Source organism: Notamacropus eugenii, chromosome 6, assembly GCF_028372415.1.
Source record: "Notamacropus eugenii isolate mMacEug1 chromosome 6, mMacEug1.pri_v2, whole genome shotgun sequence".
In the NCBI taxonomy this organism is placed as follows: Eukaryota; Metazoa; Chordata; class Mammalia; order Diprotodontia; family Macropodidae; genus Notamacropus; species Notamacropus eugenii.
This window is the reverse complement of record NC_092877.1, coordinates 31,871,248-31,891,421: the sequence shown is the minus strand read 5'-3', so window position 1 is coordinate 31,891,421 and position 20,174 is coordinate 31,871,248. Positions and strand designations below refer to the sequence as shown.

The window sequence follows — 20,174 nt, the reverse complement described above, 5'->3', positions numbered from 1 at the left end:
CCCAATTGATGGGCATCCCCTTGATTTCCAGTTTTTGGCAACTACAAAGAGTGCTGCTATAAATATTTTTGTACATGTGGGACCCTTTCCCATTTTTATGATCTCTTGGGGATACAGTCCTAGAAGCGATATTGCTGGGTCAAAGGGCATGCACATTTTTGTAGCCCCTTGGGCACAGTTCCAAACTGGTCTCCAGAATGGTTGGATGAGCTCACAGCTCCACCAACAAGGAATTAGTGTTCCAACTCTCCCACATCCTCTCCAACATTTATCATTTTCCTGTTCTGTCATGTTTGCCAATCTGATAAGTGTGATGTGGTGCCTTAGAGTTGTTTTGATTTGCATCTCTCTAATCAAAAGTGATTTAGAGCATTTTTCCATATGATTATAGAAAGCTTTAATTTCTTCCTCAGAAAATTGCCTTTTCATATCCTTTGACCATTTATCAATTGGGAAATGACTTGTATTGTTGTACATTTGACTCAGTTCTCTATATATTCTAGAAATGAGGCCTGTATCCTCTATTGCTGACTTTTTATTATTAAATAGTTTTGTATTTACATTCATTAGTGAAATTGTTGTTTATAATTTTCTATTTTCTTGTATTCCTCATGTTGCCCCAGGCAACTTTTAGTTAGTGTCTGGGTAGATTGAGTGAGTTCCCATACTGATAGAATTGCAAAGGTCCTTAATGTACTGACATATTTACTAAGTAAATATTAGAATCAATAACACATGAGTTTCATAAAAAAAACTAAGTAGTATATCATCCTTTTTGCTCTCTGGAGATTGTTTACCTAGTATGACAGCCCTTTGAAGGTTTGGAGAAATTTACTCATAAACTTTTCTGGAACATGTGTAAAGTCATTAAAGAAAATTACTTAACATTTCTTCCTCTGAAATTGATCTAAGCAGTTTCTTGTCATGTTTTCTGGTAATTTATATTTTTTCAGACGGTCTTCTAGTTCATGAACGTTGTCCATCTTTTTAGTATGTAACGTCGACGTAAAACTCTTCAAGGGCATTTTAGATTTCTTTTGTTCTTCTTGTGATCTCTTTTTTCGCACTTTTATTTTCTGTCTCTTTTTAATTGAAATTAGTTACAACAGTTTCATTGGTTGTATTTTTAAATTTTAGCCCTTGAATTAATTAAATGAATTCAGTTAATTTAATAGAATTTTTCTATTTTCTAATCTTTTTACTTTTAGTCTCTTTTTCTACTTCCCTTTGTACTACTATTACTTGGTTCTTTTTCAAATTTTTTTTAGGTACCAACTTAATGTAGTTTCTATTTTTCCCTCATTAATGTTGGATGTGTCCCACAGATTAGATGATAAGTAACATCTTAGGGTTATGATTATCATTTAAGTACAGCTATTAAAGCTAAAACTACTAAGACTTTGGGGACACCCTATATTCTGTTAACATTTTAAAAATTTCTTCTCTAATCCCATAATTGTATAATTGTTTCCAAATAACTTTATATTTTTTACTGTACATGATTCAGCAAGCATTTATTAAGAGTTTGCTGTGTGTGAGGCCTGGCAACATTAGACAAAAATGAAATAGCTCCTGCCCTCAAAAACCTTATACTTGGGGAGGGGGGCAGGGCATGCACAGCAGGCACACATATAGATAAATATAAAGTCATTTGGGACAGGGTGGAAAAGCATTGACAATTTAGGGGATGAGGGATGGTTAGGAGTAGTCGTTGAGCTGAGTCTTAAATGATTGTAGATTAGAGCTACCCAGCCGGGGGACAGCTTCATTTGTGCAACATGCATCTATTAGGTGTGTACTATGTGCCAGACGCTAGCCTGAATGCTAGGGCTATTACCACATTTCTCATTTTATTGCATGATTATTTGAACGTACAGAAGCATGATCTGAACCTAGATGACTCCAAGGCTGGCTTTGATGGCAGATGTTACGTGAATTTTTGTAGCCTCTCCATTGTGGTGGCCTCGTTTTAGTTGGCTGTTAATTGTCATGTTAAAAAAAAAAAATCTGACCATTTAAAAAATGTGCTTAGTCACAAATTTTCACCTTTCCCCTTTTATATATAATATTAAATATCTATTAAAAAATTCTACCTTGTTTCTGTTTTTCTTTTGAAACTTACATATGCATCTCTCTTTGTGGTCTTAACTATAGGTAATGACAGTCTGCTGGGCACTAAAAAGGCAAGTGCGGGTAGGAGGGAGGACATTTTAGCTAACTCAATTCCTCACATCAAAGAGTTTATCGATTAATATAAGAATAGGGAAAAGATACTAGATTGCCTTTGTTTCAAAAAAGGATTCATTTGGAGGTAGGGTGGCAAAGGCAGGGACATATATAGTGAAATCACTGGATTGTACAATATAATTTGTAAAACTTGAATTCATCTCCATCCCTTTTCATTTGTGTTAAACAGATAGTGAGAGAATGTGAATCTAATTTCTTTGATGTGTTTCTTATTCAGTTTACTTTTCATATTTCTTCTGCCTCTTTTGGACCTAATTTAATGTAGAAGTTATTAGTTGTATTCTTTAAAATTTTTAATAGCAGATTTTTAAAAAAAAAATCTGGTTTTTGATCTGTTCATTATTAATTGGATTAGTTTTTCCCTTTGATTCTCTGGATTTTGTTGTTGTTTAATGTATTATGAGGAAGGGGACCCATGTAATCACCATGGTGTAGTGGAAAAAGTCCTGGCCTTGGGGTCAGGAGACATCAGTCCAGTCCGGATAGTTCTGTTGTCCAGCTTACCAGTGGTGTGATCCTGGGGAAGAAGTTTTTTCATCTGAAAAATGAGGATGCTGAACTACATGAGCTGAAAGGCCCCTTTAGGCTCTAACAGCCCATGATTAGAAGGATTATTTTCTTGACTATTCACAGGTCACTAGGAGTTACTATGTAGTCACCTCTGACTTTAAGTGACTTGAAGTTTAAGTGCCCTTGGATGTACTTTATCTGAGCTTGAGGACAAAGTCAGCCTGGCTGACTAATCACATACCTGCTGTCTCCTCACCGCAGCTTGAGGTGAAGCTCCTTAGTGACCAATTTTTGTTCCATCCTTTACAATGCAAAGATTATTCTCCTTGGTAGGGAAAAACAGGAGAAAAAGAGAAATCGAATAGTTCTGCTTCCTCTCTGTTATCTAGTATTATACCCTTCTTTGATTCTCCCTTTTTCTCCAGTATAGCTATGCCAGCTGAGCAAAAACATTGGTGGGCCCAGCCAGGCTAGAGCAGTTAGATCAGAAGCTTATCACAAGGTTGGCTAGAGAGTGATTAATTCTTTGACTATAACAGCTCATGAAGGTAAAGAAGTCTTTATAAGTGAAAGAACCACCTACCCCACATGACTTCTCGATCTTGAAGTACCAAAAGGTTTGCTTTGAGTAGATAGTTCTGACCAGTAGGTGCCTGGTCAGTTGAAGTCCCCTGACAGCCAACCATATGATCCCACTGTGCCAAGATCATCACTTTCCCCTTCTGGTGAGATAGTCTTTAATTTACCTCCACTCAAATCTGACTTCTTTTCACCCTCCATCAATCTAAACCCATGTGCTCTCTCTCCACATGCTTCTCACCACCGTTCATGTATCTCCTCCCACGTGTATGTTCTTAATGTGCATTATAGCTCCCCTGTCCCTTTTCACGACTTTGCTCCTTGTGGCACACAGTTCTATAACCATTTGTTAGATGGAAGTCACATCCCATCAGGTACAGCTTTGTGATAACCTGGAAAGTCAAATTTACCTCTTCTCTTTAAGATCTGTGTTTCATCTAGGTTATTATCCCTACTCTGCATTTGCAGATAAATATCTGATGCTGTGAGTTTTTTAGAAATGAGTACATTTCTTGCATATTATCTCCTGAAATCAATATGCTTGTCCTCATCACTGGTATCCGCCCCTTGCCATGCCTGTTGCTTCTATGGTAGTATCTCGAGTGCTGAATATTTGTAGGTAGTTTGAAGCTCTCTTGGTCAAGTCAAGCTCTATATACTCTCACCCTACTACCCCCCCAACATGTATTTGATTGCATTCCACCCGTAATCAATGGAATTCATTTCCATTGCCTGCTTAGACATCCTGATTTGACCTATTCAGGTGATTACTAATTTTGAATGACAAAATTGAAGGGGAGTTGCTTCTCACTAGATGGACAAAGGCCCAGCTTTCTTCTTCCTATCTTGGGGGGAGGGGTGGGGCAATGAGCCATCAATCAAGTACAGGATTATTGACTCATCCGTGGGACTAGATGGAGAAAGAATGGCCTTTACAGGTCTTCATCTCATAGGAAACTACTTTGAGTATTTGGCCTCCTGATTTGTGATGGGGCTTACTGTCATTGTATCAAATGTAGACATATAGGTTGCTCTGTGTGTGTGTGTGTGTGTAGAGAGAGAGAGGAAGGGAGGGAGGGAGGGAGGGAGGGAGGGAGGGAGAGAGAGAGAGAGAGAGAGAGAGAGAGAGAGAGAGAACATGAAAAATAGAACTTGAGAGAGAACATATATATATATTTGCCTTGGAAAAGGGTATAGTGCCAGAAAAGCCTTATTTCATGCATTAAGAATTTATAGATTTTTTTAGCTTTCTGTTCTCATGCATGTATAATTTCAGTGAAAATATTTGTTTTGAGATTTCTTATGAAATGAATCCTTGATACCATTTCAAAATGACTGAGACTCTTATTTTTGTGAACGTGCTAATTTGATGATCCATTTTTCCTAATTAGGCAGCAGATGGATTTCTCTTTGTCGTCGGATGTGATAGAGGAAAGATACTATTTGTTTCAGAGTCTGTCTTCAAAATCCTCAACTATAGCCAGGTATTGTTCATGTTCTTGTTGATGCTGAGCAGCTTTACAGCCTTCATACTGTGGGGTGAGACACCCTCCAGAGTTCAGTCTTTGCCACAGTAACGTAGCACACGAGCCGCACGCAGAACGCTTTCACTGCTTACTAATATCTCTCCTCTGCCAATTACAACTTCTCTGAGGGGAAGTTAAACCTGCAGATCGTGAAAGTGTGTTTTCCATGTGAATGTGTGAGTCGTCTCACTAAGGAATCTTCTCCTTTTTGACTACAATAAAATAAACACTCAATTCCATGTTAGAGATCAGGAAGTTTGAGGGGGAAGAGGAAAAAGGAGTAGTGAATATGAAAATCATGGGATCCGCATGAAACGGCATGATGTTAATGGATAGATAGGAAGAGCACAGGAAATGGAGCCCGAGGACTGGGCCATAGCCTTGGATCTGCTCATTTCTACCTGTGTGACCTTGGGCAAATCTTTTCATCTCTCTGAACCTCAGTTTCTTTCTCTCTAAAAATGAGGGAGTTAATTGATATGCTCATGCTTGTTAGAATCCATTAAGTTCATATCAAAAAGGCAAATTTATTTTAAAAGAAAGGTGACCTCTGATGTCCTTCTCATCTTTGAATGTGATGATCCTTATGAGCTGTCTCCCCAGTAAGATTTTATATGCAGAAAATTGCAGGGTTATAATTTAAACCCTGGAAAATAATAATTCTTTGTATTTTATGGTAAGTTAATTTTGGGAGTGCCTTCACATGTAATATGTCATTGGATTCTCACAATAATTCCTAGAGAGGTAGAATTTATTATCGTAACAGTTCTTACCATAACAGTATCCTAAGGAGAAAGACCTAGACCAAGAGAGATTACCTAACTTCCCTAATGTCATACAGGTAATGAGTGGTAGAGCAAGGTCATATACTCAGGTCTTCTGACTTCCTGCCCTGTACTCTTAGAAGGGATCTGTGCCATCAGAAGAAGAAAAAAATGGCAGAAATGAAAAGGAAGTCTGTCTCACAGTAAAGCTCCGTTAAGCCCTTCTCCATTTCTCCACCTTGACGTAGAAGTGACCTTAAACTTTTGAACCTGTACTAGTGAACTTTAAGGTTTAGAAGGTCCTACCAACTGGAAGGTTTCAAGTACTAGCCTCAGAAAACTAACTGAAATCTTTTTCATTGGGGTGGGGGCATTTAGAGTTTTGGTAAGCATTGAGAGAAGTACCTATATCAGTGAAATCCTACATCTTTGGAAGTAATTAGAATTACTTGGAATTTGAGTGTAATTGTATTATACCACCTCAGAGCAATATAAACCATTTTTGCAAGGATACTGCCTTTCCACTCAGGATTTTTGTTATTTGTTTTTTGATTCCTTTATTATAAGAATCTCATAATAGCTGCTCATATCACTCTCCTGCCGTGGAGCTTTCTTGCCTCTATGGTAAAATGGAAACTCCTTGCCTTCATATTTAAGAATCTCCAGCATCTGGTTCCCACCTTCCTTTACAGCTTTACTTCATATTCCTGTCATTCGCAGACTGCATTCTCAGCCCACCTGCACTCCTGGCTAGGCCCTGAACCTCATTCTCCTTCTCCTTCATCATCTTTGCTTTTCAGAATTATTACCGTAACAAGAACTTGAATTTGTATGGCTTTTTAACACTAGCAAAGTGTTTTCCATGTAAAAAGCTTGGGAAGAAGATAGGTAGTGCAATTATTAGTATTATTCCTATTTTTGGATGAAGAAACAGGTTTGGGGAGTTGAAGTGATTTATCTTTGATTATACTATTAGTAATTGTTGGAGCACTTCCAACCCAGTTCTCCTCCCTCCAAGTATAACCCTCAGTCCACCATGTCACATTACCTGTCTCCTGCTCAGTGAAGCTTTGCATGATCCCCTTATTAGTTAGCAAGATGTTTACTCACCTGTGAGAATGGAAGCTTCTTGAGGACAAGGGCTGTCTAGGGTTTGCCTTTATCTCTTCAATGCTGAGAGTAGTTCCTCGCAAGTAGTAAGGACTCAGTAAATGTCTGTTGAGCTGAATATAATGGTAACTAAAGGTACATGGCATTTGCTCCTTATAACTCCCCTGGGAGACTAAGTAGTATAAATATACTCTCCACTTGGCAGATAAGAGAACTGCAATTTAGAGAGAGTGGGTGATTTTACCCCAAGTCACCCTTCTCCTAAATGATGGAGCCAAATCCATGTCTGGATTTTTTCCCACAATACTATTCTGAAGAGATTCTTAACTGGAAAGTTCAGCAAGTTCTCATGTTTAAGCTATATGCCAAAATGTACAGACTTAGTAACATTTATTTGTTGCCTTCTATTCAAGGCGCTATTTATATTTAACACAAGTTTTTCACTTTTCCTATCTACAGAATGATCTAATTGGTCAGAGTTTATTTGACTACCTACACCCTAAGGATATTGCCAAAGTTAAGGAACAACTGTCTTCTTCAGATACTGCTCCAAGAGAAAGACTAATAGACGCAAAAAGTGAGTAACACTCTTTTTGTCATTTAGTCCATGTTCTCCGCAGTCTGTGTTTTCATTGGAGTGGGCAGTTCTCCATTGGAGTAGGCTGCAATCTCTTTGTGCCTTAGTAGGAAGGATGAGTTGGTGCAGCTGAAAAAATCCATCCCTTGGGAGGCAGCCATTGAGATGTGATGAACATCCCCGAGATGACATGGTCTGGTTCTTGGGAAACATACACGTGAGCCCATCCTTAGCCCTCACTCAGGGCCTTTCCAGTTTGGTGTAGAGTGTCCCAGAGAGCGTACTTTACTGGCACAGGCTATGAGAACCCAGGGTTGCTTTCAGGGCATGATGAGGCACAGGAGGAGGAAGCTGTTGGAGGAAGACAAATAAAAACTTGTATTTAGAAAACACTTGCAAAGACAGCTCTTCACTGGGGTTACAGTAAAGCAGATGGTATAAGTATTTTTCCACTGTTTTATAGACTAGGAAATGGATAGAGAGTTTGAGTGACTTACTCAGAGTACACAGTCACTAAGCCCTGATGCCAAGATGTGGCTGAGTCCAGGCTTTGGATCCAGAAGCGTTTAAGGCAGACTGTGCTGCCTGTCAAATAATGACTCACTCCTCCTACACAAACCCTTTTTGTAGCAGAGGTAGATAAAGAAGTCATATTCTTCATAAAATTCCTTCAGGTCCTTTAAGCAAAGTCAGTATTTACTTTGATATTTCATTACTTAATTGTGATGTTGGACACAAGGGACAACAATTAAGGCTGTATTGAAAAATGTGGTTCAAGATGTAGAAAGGCTTCAGGAGTCTTATGCCTGGATGTGTATCCTCTTCACTTTGAGGGTTCAGAGCCTCTGGATGTGTAAGCACTGATGTCTTACTCCAAAGACTCAGCATGGAAAATGCTCTCCACCTGCAGAGAAAGCACTTGGGCGTCTGAACGCAGGTGGAAGCAGACTGTTCGCTCTACTTTTCTTTGGTTGTTTTGTTTCTTCTTTCTCATGGTTCTTCCCATTGGTTCTAATTCTTCTTTACAGCATGACTCATGTAAAATGTTTAACATGAATGTATATATACAGCCTGTATCAGATTCCATAATGTCCAAGGGAGGGGGAGAAAATTTAAAACTTAAAATTTTATGGAAGTGAACGTTGAAAACAAAAAATAAGTAAATTATATTTTTCAAAAAAGAAAAACAAATGAATGTCTTTGGTTTTAATATCACCTGTATTTCCCAAAGCGTCTCTCCTTCTACCCCTCTCCACCTTCCTTAAAACAAAGAATTTTAAAAAGAGAAAAAAATTATCTATCTTAAAAAATAAATTGTTGGTGGGCTTGGGAATCATTTTAGGATCTGCTGTCTGTGTGTTGTCAAATCTTCTACTGGTTTGAATGAAGGTTGAAATCAGTCTCAAATAGAAGAAAGAATATGAAAAGAAACAGATATAATTTTGTATTGGCTCTCATCTGACATACTTAATAGGCTATCTATTCTGAAAAATGAGAAATGGACAAAATTAGAAATCATCTCTGTTGCCATTTCTTAGTTCTGTTTAATTAATGGAAAGCAGTTATTCTAATGAAGAGGCCAAGAGTGTGGAAGCAGCCTGAGCCAATTTTTTAAATATTACAGACGGTAGATGATGAGCTGTGATACTTCAGAAGACAACTGGAGAGTGGAGGAGCTGTCATGGACCTTGGCATGAGACTCTTCCAAGTCATATTAACCCAAGAGGATTTTTAGGTGAAAATACAAGGACAGCAACAATTAGTGAGATAGGAAAGCATTCAGACCTTGCTAAACAGCTACAGAAGAAATCCATGCTAGAGATAACTGGTTTAAAGGCACTCAGGAATCTGCTGAAGACATCCCCAAAAGAGGATGTTCCAAAAACTAGGAAAATATCCAATGGTAATCTGCCTTCTCCCCCAAAAAGGTGATGAAGAAGGCACTGGCAACTACAAACCTTTATAGGCCTACTTTCTTTTCTCTCTAAAGTCCTTGAGAAAATAATCTTTAAGAATATCCTTTTTGAAAATTGGAGAATAGTAGAATCAGGCTTTTGGCCAATAATTTTTTGCAAAAATTTACCAAGACTTTTTGCTTTTACATCAGGCATTTTTTTTTTTAACATATGCCCTCTCACTTTATCATAACAAAGAAAAACAGCTAAACATAAACAGTGATACAGTGCTGGTAACAGTGACCTCATCTGAAAACATAATCAACATGCTCTGCATAGTTTTTTTTAAAGCAGACCATTTCTTCATGTTTGCAGTTTTCTTTTTCCAAGTTGGAAGAACATGCTTCTTGATAGAGACGATACAAATTAAAAAGGAGTTTGAGTAGTGCTGCCTTCACTTCATTGACTGTTCCTTTGATTTTTTTAATCTGCTTACCTCCACATGGCTTTAAAATTTAAAAAGTTCTTTTTTGTGACTTGACAACTTATTCAGAAGGCACAGTTGTGGTTTTTATATCCTACTAATACTTTGGTGTGTTTGGCAAGCTAATTTGTGCCAACTGTCCCCCCACCTCTATCCCTTGCTAAACCAAGGATAAATGAAAATCTCTCCTTTATCTTCACATACAAATTCTTTGAGCAGATTAAATGGTTTTGGCCATACTCTAGAGTGAAAACAATTGTATTTTATTTTTATTTTCATATAATATGGAAAACCTTTGAAAGATTTTTGAGGAAAAGAGAAAAATAAAAAATTAACTTTGCTTTATTTTCTATGATTGACATGACAGTTTATAAAGAGAATAATACAACAATCTCATATCTGTAAGGTATTTTAAATACCCTAAAAAAAAAGTTTTCTTCCCCAGTTATTCTTTCTGATTTCTGCATCTTTTACTTATTTCTACACCATTCAAATAGACAACCATTTATTTATTCGTTTGTTCATTCGTTCATTTTTTTATTTCCTCATCGTCCTTGTCACACAAATTTAAAATCTCCTCTCCTTACTACTTTTGTCACTACTTTTTCCTCTTGCCCTCAGATCTGTTCATGTTCTAAATTGTATCGATTCTCCCTTTGCTATATCTTTCATACCTATTTCTTCCTTTCCATTCCCACTGGCACCACCATGGTTCAGGCCTTCAGCACCCCAAACCTGGACAACTGCAATAGCCTCCTGCCAGACTTACCTACATCTTATCTTTTCTTCTCTCCAGTCCATCAAGCAGACTGTTGACAATTTTCATTATGCTTGTTGTTGAAATGGTTTTTAAACTGAATCACACAGGTCTCAAAATATTTCAGTGGTTCCCTATTGCTTGTAGGATAAAGTTCAAGCTCCTCCTGATACTTGCCTACTTCTTCCAGTCTTATCTCTTACTGCTTCTTCTAAGCAGGCCTTACATTTTTCTGCATTTGGACCTTTTCTTACGTTATTGCCTACCTCTTAGATCATCTTCCCCTCTTCCTTCTCCCTCCCCCAAGCTCTTTGCCCAGATTACCAAATTTCCTAGAGAATGACTAGTTCAGAATAGTAGCGCAGAGAAAACTGAGGCTGAGAGAATAAAAGGAAATTGCCTCAGGCCACACAGCTAGTGAGTGTCAGGGCTGAGTCTCAAGCCAAGCTTGGTCTTTTGATTTCTAGGTCCAGGCATTTCTTACTGCCTCAGAAATGAGCTCTCTGCCAAGGTTTACCTCCCTTCCACCCCATCAGGAAGGGGCCTTTTCCTCTGACTAGCACTTACTATATCAGTGAGATGGCAGCTTATGTTACCTTGTATTAGCCAAGTCAGCAAGCATGCAGTCAGGACCTGCTGTGTGCCAGGCACTGCCCCTGCCATTCACGGTCTAATGGGGAGGACAGTGGCCAATGTTGATAGGATAAAGGAGAGAGAATCTCAGAGAGAAGGAGTGACTTTAGGGGCACCTTTCAGAAGGTGGGATCCTAGTGTTAGTTTTTTTTTAATCTGTCAATGTCCTTCCTAGAATGTGAGCCCCTTAAGAGCAGAGAATTATAAATTTCATTTCTTTGTACCCTCCATATTTCTGAGGATTATGTTAAACAAAAATAAGTTATTTAAAAATCAGTTGGCAAGAAGACATCCTACTATATTTATTCTCATGTCTTAGCAGTAGGAAAGGATAGTTAATAGGATTCTCATTTTCAAAAAGTCATGTGAATGAAAGTTATGCATTCAGTCCATCAACAAGCATTTAGTAAATACCTACTGTGTGTCTAGCACTAATTGTGCAAGGTACTGAAGATGACAAAGACAAATGTAAAATATTCCCTTTGTGTGTGTGTGTGTGTGTGTGTGTGTGTGTGTGTGTGTGTGTACAAAATAGAAAGTAATTGGTTGTAATTGTTTGTGGGGAGAGTGGAGAGAGGACCCAAAGTTGAGAGAGTCAAGGAGGGCCTCATGTAGAAGGCAGCATTTGGAGTGAGCCTTGAAGGAGAAGTGAATATTCTAAGAGGGGGTGGTGAGAGGGCAGTGGAGAGCCTGCCCTAGGAGAGGGCAGAGTAGCTTGACTAGTGTAGAATGTGTAAAGGGAGAAGGAATGTTAGTCCATCAGTCAGCAAGCATTTTTTATGTGCCAGGCCCTGCACTAAGAGCTGAGGATATAGGGAAAGGTGAAGATAGTCCCTGCTCTCAAGGAGCTCAGTCTAAGATGAGAAATGAGAGACTAGAAGGATAGATAGTTTTGAAGACAGGTTGTAAAGTGCTTCAAAAGCCAAGTATAGATGTTTGTATTTTATTTCAGAGGTAATAGGGAGCCACTGGAATTTATTGAATAGTGGAGTAACATGACCAGACCTGTGCTTTAGGAAAATCAGCTTGGCAACTGCATGCACAATGGATTGAAGTGAGGAGAGGTCAAAGGCTGCTTCAGCTGAAGTGTGGGAGTGCCTGTAGTAGTGTGATGACCACATGAGTGGAAAGACAGGACAGATTCTAGAGATGCTGTGAAGGCAGAAATAACAACATTTGAATTTATTTTGGTAGGGAGGAGAAGAGGGCAAGGAACAGCCATTATAAAGGTGTAATTTCAGGAGATAGAACTTTGTGTGTGAGAAAAGTAGGGTAGGATGGTAGACTATGAATGTTTGGAGAGGAGTAATATGTAAGCAGATTAGAAAGCTAGAAGAGGCCTGATTTGGTAGAATTTTAAATGCCAAATTCAGAAGTCCCAATTTTTTCTATTAGATCATAAGTAATTCTTAGGTAATAAGGAGTAGGAGGGTGACATGGTCAGGCCTGGCCTTCAGCAAAATCACTTTGGTTGCTGAGTGGAAGATGGCTTGCAGTTGTGAGAGACTTGAAGAAGTCCAGTTATTGCTATTGCATTAAAGTCTGTGTGAGAGGTATTGTAAGGACCTAAACTAAGGAGGCAGCTGCGAGAGAGCAGAGAATGAAAGCGATATCATTAGAGATCATCAAACACATGGGAATGGATGATTGTCGTTGTGTTTGTCCTTCCCATGACATCAAATGACATGACTTGCAGCTGACTTTGATTTGAGTGAGGGAGGGCTGTGCAAGGTCACCAGCCTCGCTTTCTTCTCCTGAGTCATCTGGGTCCAGTGGCCTGATATTCATCAGGATGACTGGAGATGGCCCAGAATGCTATGGGAGACCCTGGACCTTTCAGGCTAAGGTCTTATAGCATTCTCACTTTGAGTGAGATATACCCATTCAAAGAATAGGCTACCCCAAGCAGATGAGGTCACCAAGTAAAAGTAGAGAGAGAAGAGAAAGGGGCCAAAGACAGGGCCTTGAGGTACACCTGCGGGTAGGGGGTATGATCTGGATTATGAACTAGCAAAAGAGATTGAGATGGAGTAGTCAGGCCAAAGATGAACTAAAGGAGGGTGTCATAAAATCCCAGAATGGAGAAAGTATCCAGAGAATTAGCAATATTAGGTGTCATGGAGAGGTTCAAGAAAAGGCAGAGATTGACAGTTAAGAGATCACTGGTTATTCTTATAAGAGCAGTTTCAGTTGAGTGTAAGGCTGGAAGCCAGATTGCAAAGGGTTAAAAAGTGAGGGGAGCGTAAGTAGAGGTGATTGTAGACAGCTTTGTTAGGACCTTTTGCCAGCCCTAGTGCCTCATGATCTGTTGCCTACTGCTCTGTGTTCTTTCCATACAACAGTTCATGGAGTGGGACAGTGGATTAAGTGGAGCTAAGGCCCCTTTGCAGTCAGATTGTATGATTCTGTAAAATGATGCTTTCCAGTGACTACAGTCTTCTGTGTTCCTTTACAGCTGGACTTCCAGTTAAGACAGATATAACCCCTGGGCCATCAAGACTATGTTCTGGAGCCAGACGTTCATTCTTCTGTAGGATGAAATGTAATAGGCCTTCAGTTAAAATTGAAGAGAAAGATTTTCCCTCAACCTGTTCAAAGAAAAAAGGTAACATTTGATCAGCTTTTCAGAAATGGTAGACAGGGGTGGTAGTGTTAATATGAGAAAACTTCAGAGAATATGAAGCATTTTAGGTATTTTCCTCCCAGCAAAAGACTTACTTTAAGGGGTCAGTTATAATCAGCCACATCAGTAGATGGCATGGTGACCCCCACTTCTCTACTTTTCTTGTGACTCATGGGTACTTCATATAGATAGTTGGTGCGGCTGGAAGGGGAACACGGAGAATGGCCCAGAGTTGTTGGGCAAAGCTTATAAGCTCTAAAATGGAGCCCAAAACAGCTTCTGCTGTACTAAGCTGTAATAGTTTTCAGAGCACTTTTCACAAAAACCACAAAGCCAATTCTTTTTTGTTGCCTATTTATACAATTCAGCAAGTCTTCTGCAGGTGGCAACGTCCCCTATTTGTAATGGGGAAAAGGAGCTAGAACAGGAAGCAGGAACAAAACTAGTGAACACTGGACCTGGGCCAACACAGAGGAAAGGAAGTGCTTTTACTTTCTGGTTTTGCTTTTTTCTCTTTCGCTCTGTCCTCAGGCATTCCTACAGCTATAGGACCCAAGGAAAAGTACATTCTTTGGACTCTCCTTCCCCAACCCAAATGCTATAAGGATGACTACCCTATAGGTGATCTCTGGGCCCCAAAGGCTATGTTGACACCAACTATGGTCTTTGTTCTCTAGCAGATCGAAAAAGCTTCTGCACTATCCATAGCACAGGATACTTAAAAAGTTGGCCACCCACAAAAATGGGCCTGGATGAGGACAATGAACCAGATAATGAAGGTTGTAACCTCAGCTGCCTTGTAGCAATTGGACGGTTACATTCTCATGTCGTTCCGCAGCCAGCGAATGGGGAAATCAGGGTGAAATCTACAGAATATGTTTCTCGCCATGCAATTGATGGGAAATTTGTTTTTGTGGACCAGAGGTAAGAGCTTCCTTGTAACACTGAAGTAAAAGTGGTGACAGGAAATGTGCAGTTGGTAAAACAGCTAATAGAACCATTTGCCTTTTCCTGTTTTTGCTAAGATGGTACTTGTCCACAGGGTCATTAGAAATGCCTGTTAATTGGATATTTGCTGCCACTCATGAACACTTGTGAGCACATTGATTTGATGATTATAGTTAAATGTGGTTTCCATGGTCATTTCCAGCACGCCTTGGAAAACAATAACCCAGCAACTTCGAATCTTGGAATAAGCGTAGTGTTACCTCCTCCGATTTTCCAAGGGTTCTTAGTACAGGCCTCTTCTTCACCTCTGTCACTCCGTAACTTGTATTTTGTCTATCTGAGAGTCCTTTGCCGTAGTATATGTGGAAAGCTCTTTGAGAATACAGATTGTCTTTTTCTTTCTTTTTTTTTTTTTGGTCTTAGTCTTTAACATCCCTTGCCCATAATATGTACTTCATAAATGCCATACTGAATTGAACATCTGAGCTAGAAAGGCCCGCAGAGATTCATCCAGTTCAAGACCTTTCCAGAGCATAAAACTGAGGGCTAGTTAGGCGAAGTAACTTATCCAAAGTCATTCACGGAGTTAGGACAGAACTGACCCTCAGCTCTGGTCACTTCTCCCTCAAGTCCAAACTCCCTTGCCTCTTTATTATCTTGATTAGGCACTTGCCAAGCAGGACCTGTAAAATCTAAGTTTCTTGAATTTCCATTGAGTGCTTTTTTTGCTTCCCTTACTACATGCTTATGAAAGTATTCACCCACAGATGAAATGTTGACGACCGAAGACAGCTGTTGGCTTGATGCAAGAGAAGATTTATATAATTGATGTTCAATTTTAATGTTACCAAGGGGCTAATAAAGTTGAATCTCTGGACCAACATTTGGACTTTAATAAAGACCTAATTCTAACTTGTCTGAATGCTTTTGTAATACTCTTAAAAATATTTTAGACTTTTTTTCCTCCTGTTCATATGTCCTTTGAGAACTTTTAAAATATTTGATTAACTTCCAATAGCTGAAGAAAACGTTTATGTATGAAACTATTAGAGGAGAATCAGCATGGCCCTTGCTTCTGCAGCCTCCTGCTATGAAGGGGGTCACTTCAGCCTCTGAACTTACTTTACTTTTTTCCAATTGTCATTTTTAGGGCAACAGCAATTTTGGCGTATTTACCCCAAGAACTTCTAGGCACTTCATGTTATGAATACTTTCACCAAGATGATATAGGGCACCTTGCAGAATGTCATAGGCAAGGTAAGATCTCCAGGGTGGACTGACATTTAAAAAAAAAATCAACCACAGATCATGTGATCTCAGGATAAAATATGTTCTAAGCAGTGCAAGATGCTTGCTTTGGAAAGCAGGGTCCACAGGCCAGGATCCATTTTCAAAAAATAGGTGACTGTGCAGGCCTGTACAAGCACTCATCTAGACTCTGTAGGGACCCCAGCCTGCCCCTGAGGTCCTCTGGGGCATCAAGGTTAATGGAGTTCTTGAACGCTGTGCCAGTAGAACACTGGCTCTGGTAAGTCTACCAGACTGAAAGACTAGGAGTGCAGTGATTATTATTATTAATAATAATAGTCACTTAGCATTTACGTAGCACCTACATTTATATAGTGCCTAATGACACTGCAGTGCCAGGCATCATGCTGTGCATTTTGTAAGTATTGTCTCGTTTGATCCTCACAGCAGTGCTGGGAATGGTGTTGTTATCATTCCCATTTTATAAATGAGGAAGCTGAGGCAGACAGAGGGTAAGTGATTTGGCCAGGACCACACACTGTCTAGGGCTGGATTTGAACTCAAGTCTTGCTAACTGCAGATCCATGGCGCCCCCTGGTGATTGTACCATTTTGTGTTGAGGATCAGCTTTGATGGACTTATAGGGTTAGAGTTGGCTGTGTGGTGCCATGTTTTCCTACCAGGGGCTCATGAGAAGAGTCACTGAAGCTATGTGAGATGAGGTGTTAGAGGGGGGAAAGACCCAAAGAGAAATGATCACTTCCATCAGAGGAAAGCCCCAGAGATCAGATGGTCCAGAATGGCTGCTCCAGGCCTGCACCATCCCAGAGACAGAAAAGGCTTAAAGAAACACAGATTGTCCTTGGACATTATCCAATCTAATCCCCTATTTGGAACAGAGGTCACTAAGCTTGAGAGGGGAAGGCACCTCTACCAGGGTCAGCCCAGCCCAGAAGTCTGGTCCTGCCTGGTACAAAGTGTGCTGCCCCTCTCTTCCCACTGAGGGATGTAAAGCAGATCATGGGTGGTAAGCTTTTGGACACTTTGGGAAGTAGTTGTGGATTTAAAGTTCAAGGGAAACATTGTCATCTAAAACTGGTGAAGGCTCACAGTTCTCCCATGAAGCTTTTATGGCTTAGGGCCATAAACTGAAAAATGACAGTGTGACATATAAGCCATTACTCCCTTGGTAATCTTGATGATGTTTTATCTTCATTATTTATCATGTCAGGTTGAGGAAATAGCAATGTTCACGTTCTCTTTACATTTTCAGTTTTACAGACAAGAGAAAAAATTACAACTAACTGCTATAAATTTAAAATCAAAGATGGTTCTTTCATCACCTTGAGAAGTCGCTGGTTCAGTTTCATGAACCCTTGGACAAAGGAGGTAGAATACATTGTCTCAACCAACACCGTTGTTTCGTAAGTGTTCCCTTTTTACCAGTTGTTGTCCACTCAGAAAATGAAAATGACTTTGATTTGACTTTGCAGTAGGACAGAAAGAGAGAGAGAAAACCTCCATGCTTAAATAGACAGAATGCCCCAAGATTTATCAACCAGAGCTAGTGTGGGAACCAAAAGAAAGGCAGTCAGGGGAGGGAATGAGCATTTATACAGCACAGATTGTGTTCCAGGCACTGTGTTAATAATAAGCAAGTATCTCATTTGATCCTTACAACCTTGCGAAATAGGTCTCACCACATGCTCTCTCCCCTGCCTCTCCCTCCTATTCCAGTTTGTGTAATTGCAACAAGAAGTAACTAAATTGACCTTCATGTAAAGCATGAAGATAAAAAAATGTTGATGTGTGTTTGTTTTTTTTTAACTTTAGTATAGGACTCTTTCTGAAGCTATAATGTTTTTAAAAGATGGATTCACATTGGCACCAACTTTTAGTTGTGTTTTGTAAGCTCATTAGTTGTATAACCTATGCACTATACCCTGAAATATTATCTTGAAGATCATAATTATTGATTTAAAATAATAGAATAGATGGAACTCAGGGGGAGGGGTAGAGTAGTGCTGCTTGCATAATTCCCCCTTTGAGCTGTGATTATGTAACCTTCTGGTTGTAACAGTCGGAAGATGAGGCAGGAGCACCCAGCAGATTCCCAGTACAGCCCCTAGGATAGGGTAGCCAAGGGTCTACAGCTATTGCTGGCACCCCTGGATAGTGGACGAAAAAGGCCCAAAATGGAGTTATGTAAAAGCAGCTGATAGTTACATACTACCCGTTATCAAGGAGATCTATCCTAAAATGTCTTATTTGCTGGCCTGTCAAGGTATAGAAATAGCAGAGTCACGGGATATAATGTTAGAAAGGACTGAAGAGGCTCTTTGGTCCAATCCATACATAATCTCTGCAGCATCCCTGACAGGGGCTCATCCATCTCTGCTTGAAGAACTCTAGACAGGCGCCATCTGCCACCATCTCAGGCAGCCCGCTCCAGCTGAGAATAACTCTTATGGTCAGCAGGTTTGTCCTTAGGTCCAGCCCTAAATCCATCCTTCTATAACTTCTACCCTTTGTGCCTAGCTCTGCCCTCTCATGTCAGGCTAAGGTTCACCGACTTAGAACTGGAGGGAATATTAGAGGCTTTTTGATCTACTCCCCTTTTCACTCCTCCCCCATTTCATAGATGAACCCATGGAGATGAAGAAGGATGAAGTCCCTTGTGCAGGCCCGCATTGGGGGTGAGAGGCTGCCCCAGGATTCCTCTAGCAATCTTTCTCCCTCCACCCCTGAACTGTCCTTGACACATTGGAGGACAGCTCCCATGTTCTCTTCCCTGCCCGGTCTCTAAGCTTCTCTTCTCTGGGCTGCCTAATCTCAGCGTTCTTCACCATCCTGGTTGCCTTCCTAGTGTCCTTCCTAAAAATGTAGTGCCCAGAGATGAACACCACACTCTGGCTGATGTGTTCTGACTCTGGAGGCGTGCGAAGGCTAAGATGTTATTGGCTTTCTTGGCTCCAGCTCATGCAGCTGTCATTGGCACTGTTGACTGATTGACTCCGCCTCTAGAGCTTCCTCCCGAGATCTGCGACCTAACACGCTTCTTCCTGCAGCTCACACTTTTGAAATGGATTTCTTGAACTTCAGGGTAGGACTTTACATTTATCCATATTAAAGTTCATCTTTCTAGATTTTGGCTCCATGTCCCAGCATATCAAAAACTTTTTAGATTCTGATTCTGTATCTCCCTCCCAGCTCGGTGTCATCTGCAAACGTCAGAAGCATGCCATCTGTGCCTTTATGCAAACCATTGATCAAAATGTCAAAGAGTCAAGGGCCAAGATCAGATCCCAGGGTCACTCCACTAGAGAATTCTTTGGACCTGACTATTCCACCAGTTCTGATTCTACTAGACTTTACTATTAATTGTAGAGTCCATATTTCCATCTTGTCTATAGGCATAGCAGGAAAGACAAGCAAATAAATGCATTGCCAAAATCTAAGTAAACTCTCTATAGCACTTGGCCTTGCTCTCCCACTTTAGTAACCCTGTCACAAATGGAAATTAGGCTAGCCTGCATGACCTTGTCTCGAAGCCGGATGGCTTTTTCATCACTGCTGCCCTTTCTAGATGTTCACTAATTATCCCCTTGACAGCGTTTTAGACTTTGTCAGAAAGAGCTGAAGTCAGACTCACTGACCTAGTTTGCTCCATCTCTTCCCCTTTGGAAAATGGGTCCCATGGCACCTCTGCCGTTTTCCAGGATCTTTCAAAGGTCCCGGATGAGAAGCTCAGTAATTGTATCTGCCAGTGGATTTCAGTACAATGGAATGTGCTTCATCCAGGCCTGGGGACTTGAATTCGGCACTGGCGGCTAGGTGTGCTCTGTCTTGGGATTTTTTCCTGCCTGTTGTACCCTTTTTAGAGGCCTTGGAGGAAAAAAGAAAGCAAACAGAACCAAAGTAAGAGTTGAGCGGTTCTGTCTTCTGTCCTGTTAAATGATCTTTGCTCCGCCCTGGTAGCGATCCTCTTCCTTCTTTAATACCATTCTTTTGTCTGATCATTTTAAACACGATTTTTGTTGTTGTCATTGCTTTTTTAACACCGTCAGCTTTGGCCTGAGCTGTAACACTCCTGACATCCTTTCAAGACCATGACATGCCTTTGTTTTCCTCATCTTGTTACCAATCAGCCCATGCTTCTCTCCTCCGTGCATGCTTTTAAAATCCAGGTTGGTCAGTGAGTTTCCTGTGTATCCATACCAGTCTCTTATCCAACTCTCCTTTTTCTTCATCATTGGAATTATTTCTCTTTGTG

At 40.2% G+C, this 20,174-nt stretch overlaps 2 protein-coding genes across 11 annotated transcripts in view; one reads left to right on the top strand and one right to left on the bottom strand.

The window, feature by feature from the left end:
- Positions 1-20,174, top strand: part of BMAL1 (basic helix-loop-helix ARNT like 1) — a 94,980-nt gene that overhangs the window by 65,633 nt on the left and 9,173 nt on the right. For 8 of the 10 annotated variants that reach the window (XM_072619376.1, XM_072619378.1, XM_072619380.1 and 5 more), the window contains 6 exons: positions 4,728-4,820; positions 7,196-7,313; positions 13,538-13,687; positions 14,383-14,629; positions 15,804-15,910; positions 17,175-17,325. In XM_072619376.1, the coding sequence (XP_072475477.1) occupies positions 4,728-4,820; positions 7,196-7,313; positions 13,538-13,687; positions 14,383-14,629; positions 15,804-15,910; positions 17,175-17,325 (866 nt within the window). The remainder of the gene's footprint in view (positions 1-4,727; positions 4,821-7,195; positions 7,314-13,537; positions 13,688-14,382; positions 14,630-15,803; positions 15,911-17,174; positions 17,326-20,174) is intronic. The other 2 variants (XM_072619381.1, XM_072619379.1) reach the window with 1 other exon arrangement.
- BTBD10 (BTB domain containing 10) overlaps positions 7,312-20,174 on the bottom strand; it is a 105,638-nt gene continuing 92,775 nt past the window's right edge. Inside the window, exon 9 of the mRNA XM_072619393.1 lies at positions 7,312-7,664. Coding sequence (XP_072475494.1) covers positions 7,612-7,664 — 53 coding nt within the window. The 3' untranslated portion in view covers positions 7,312-7,611. The remainder of the gene's footprint in view (positions 7,665-20,174) is intronic.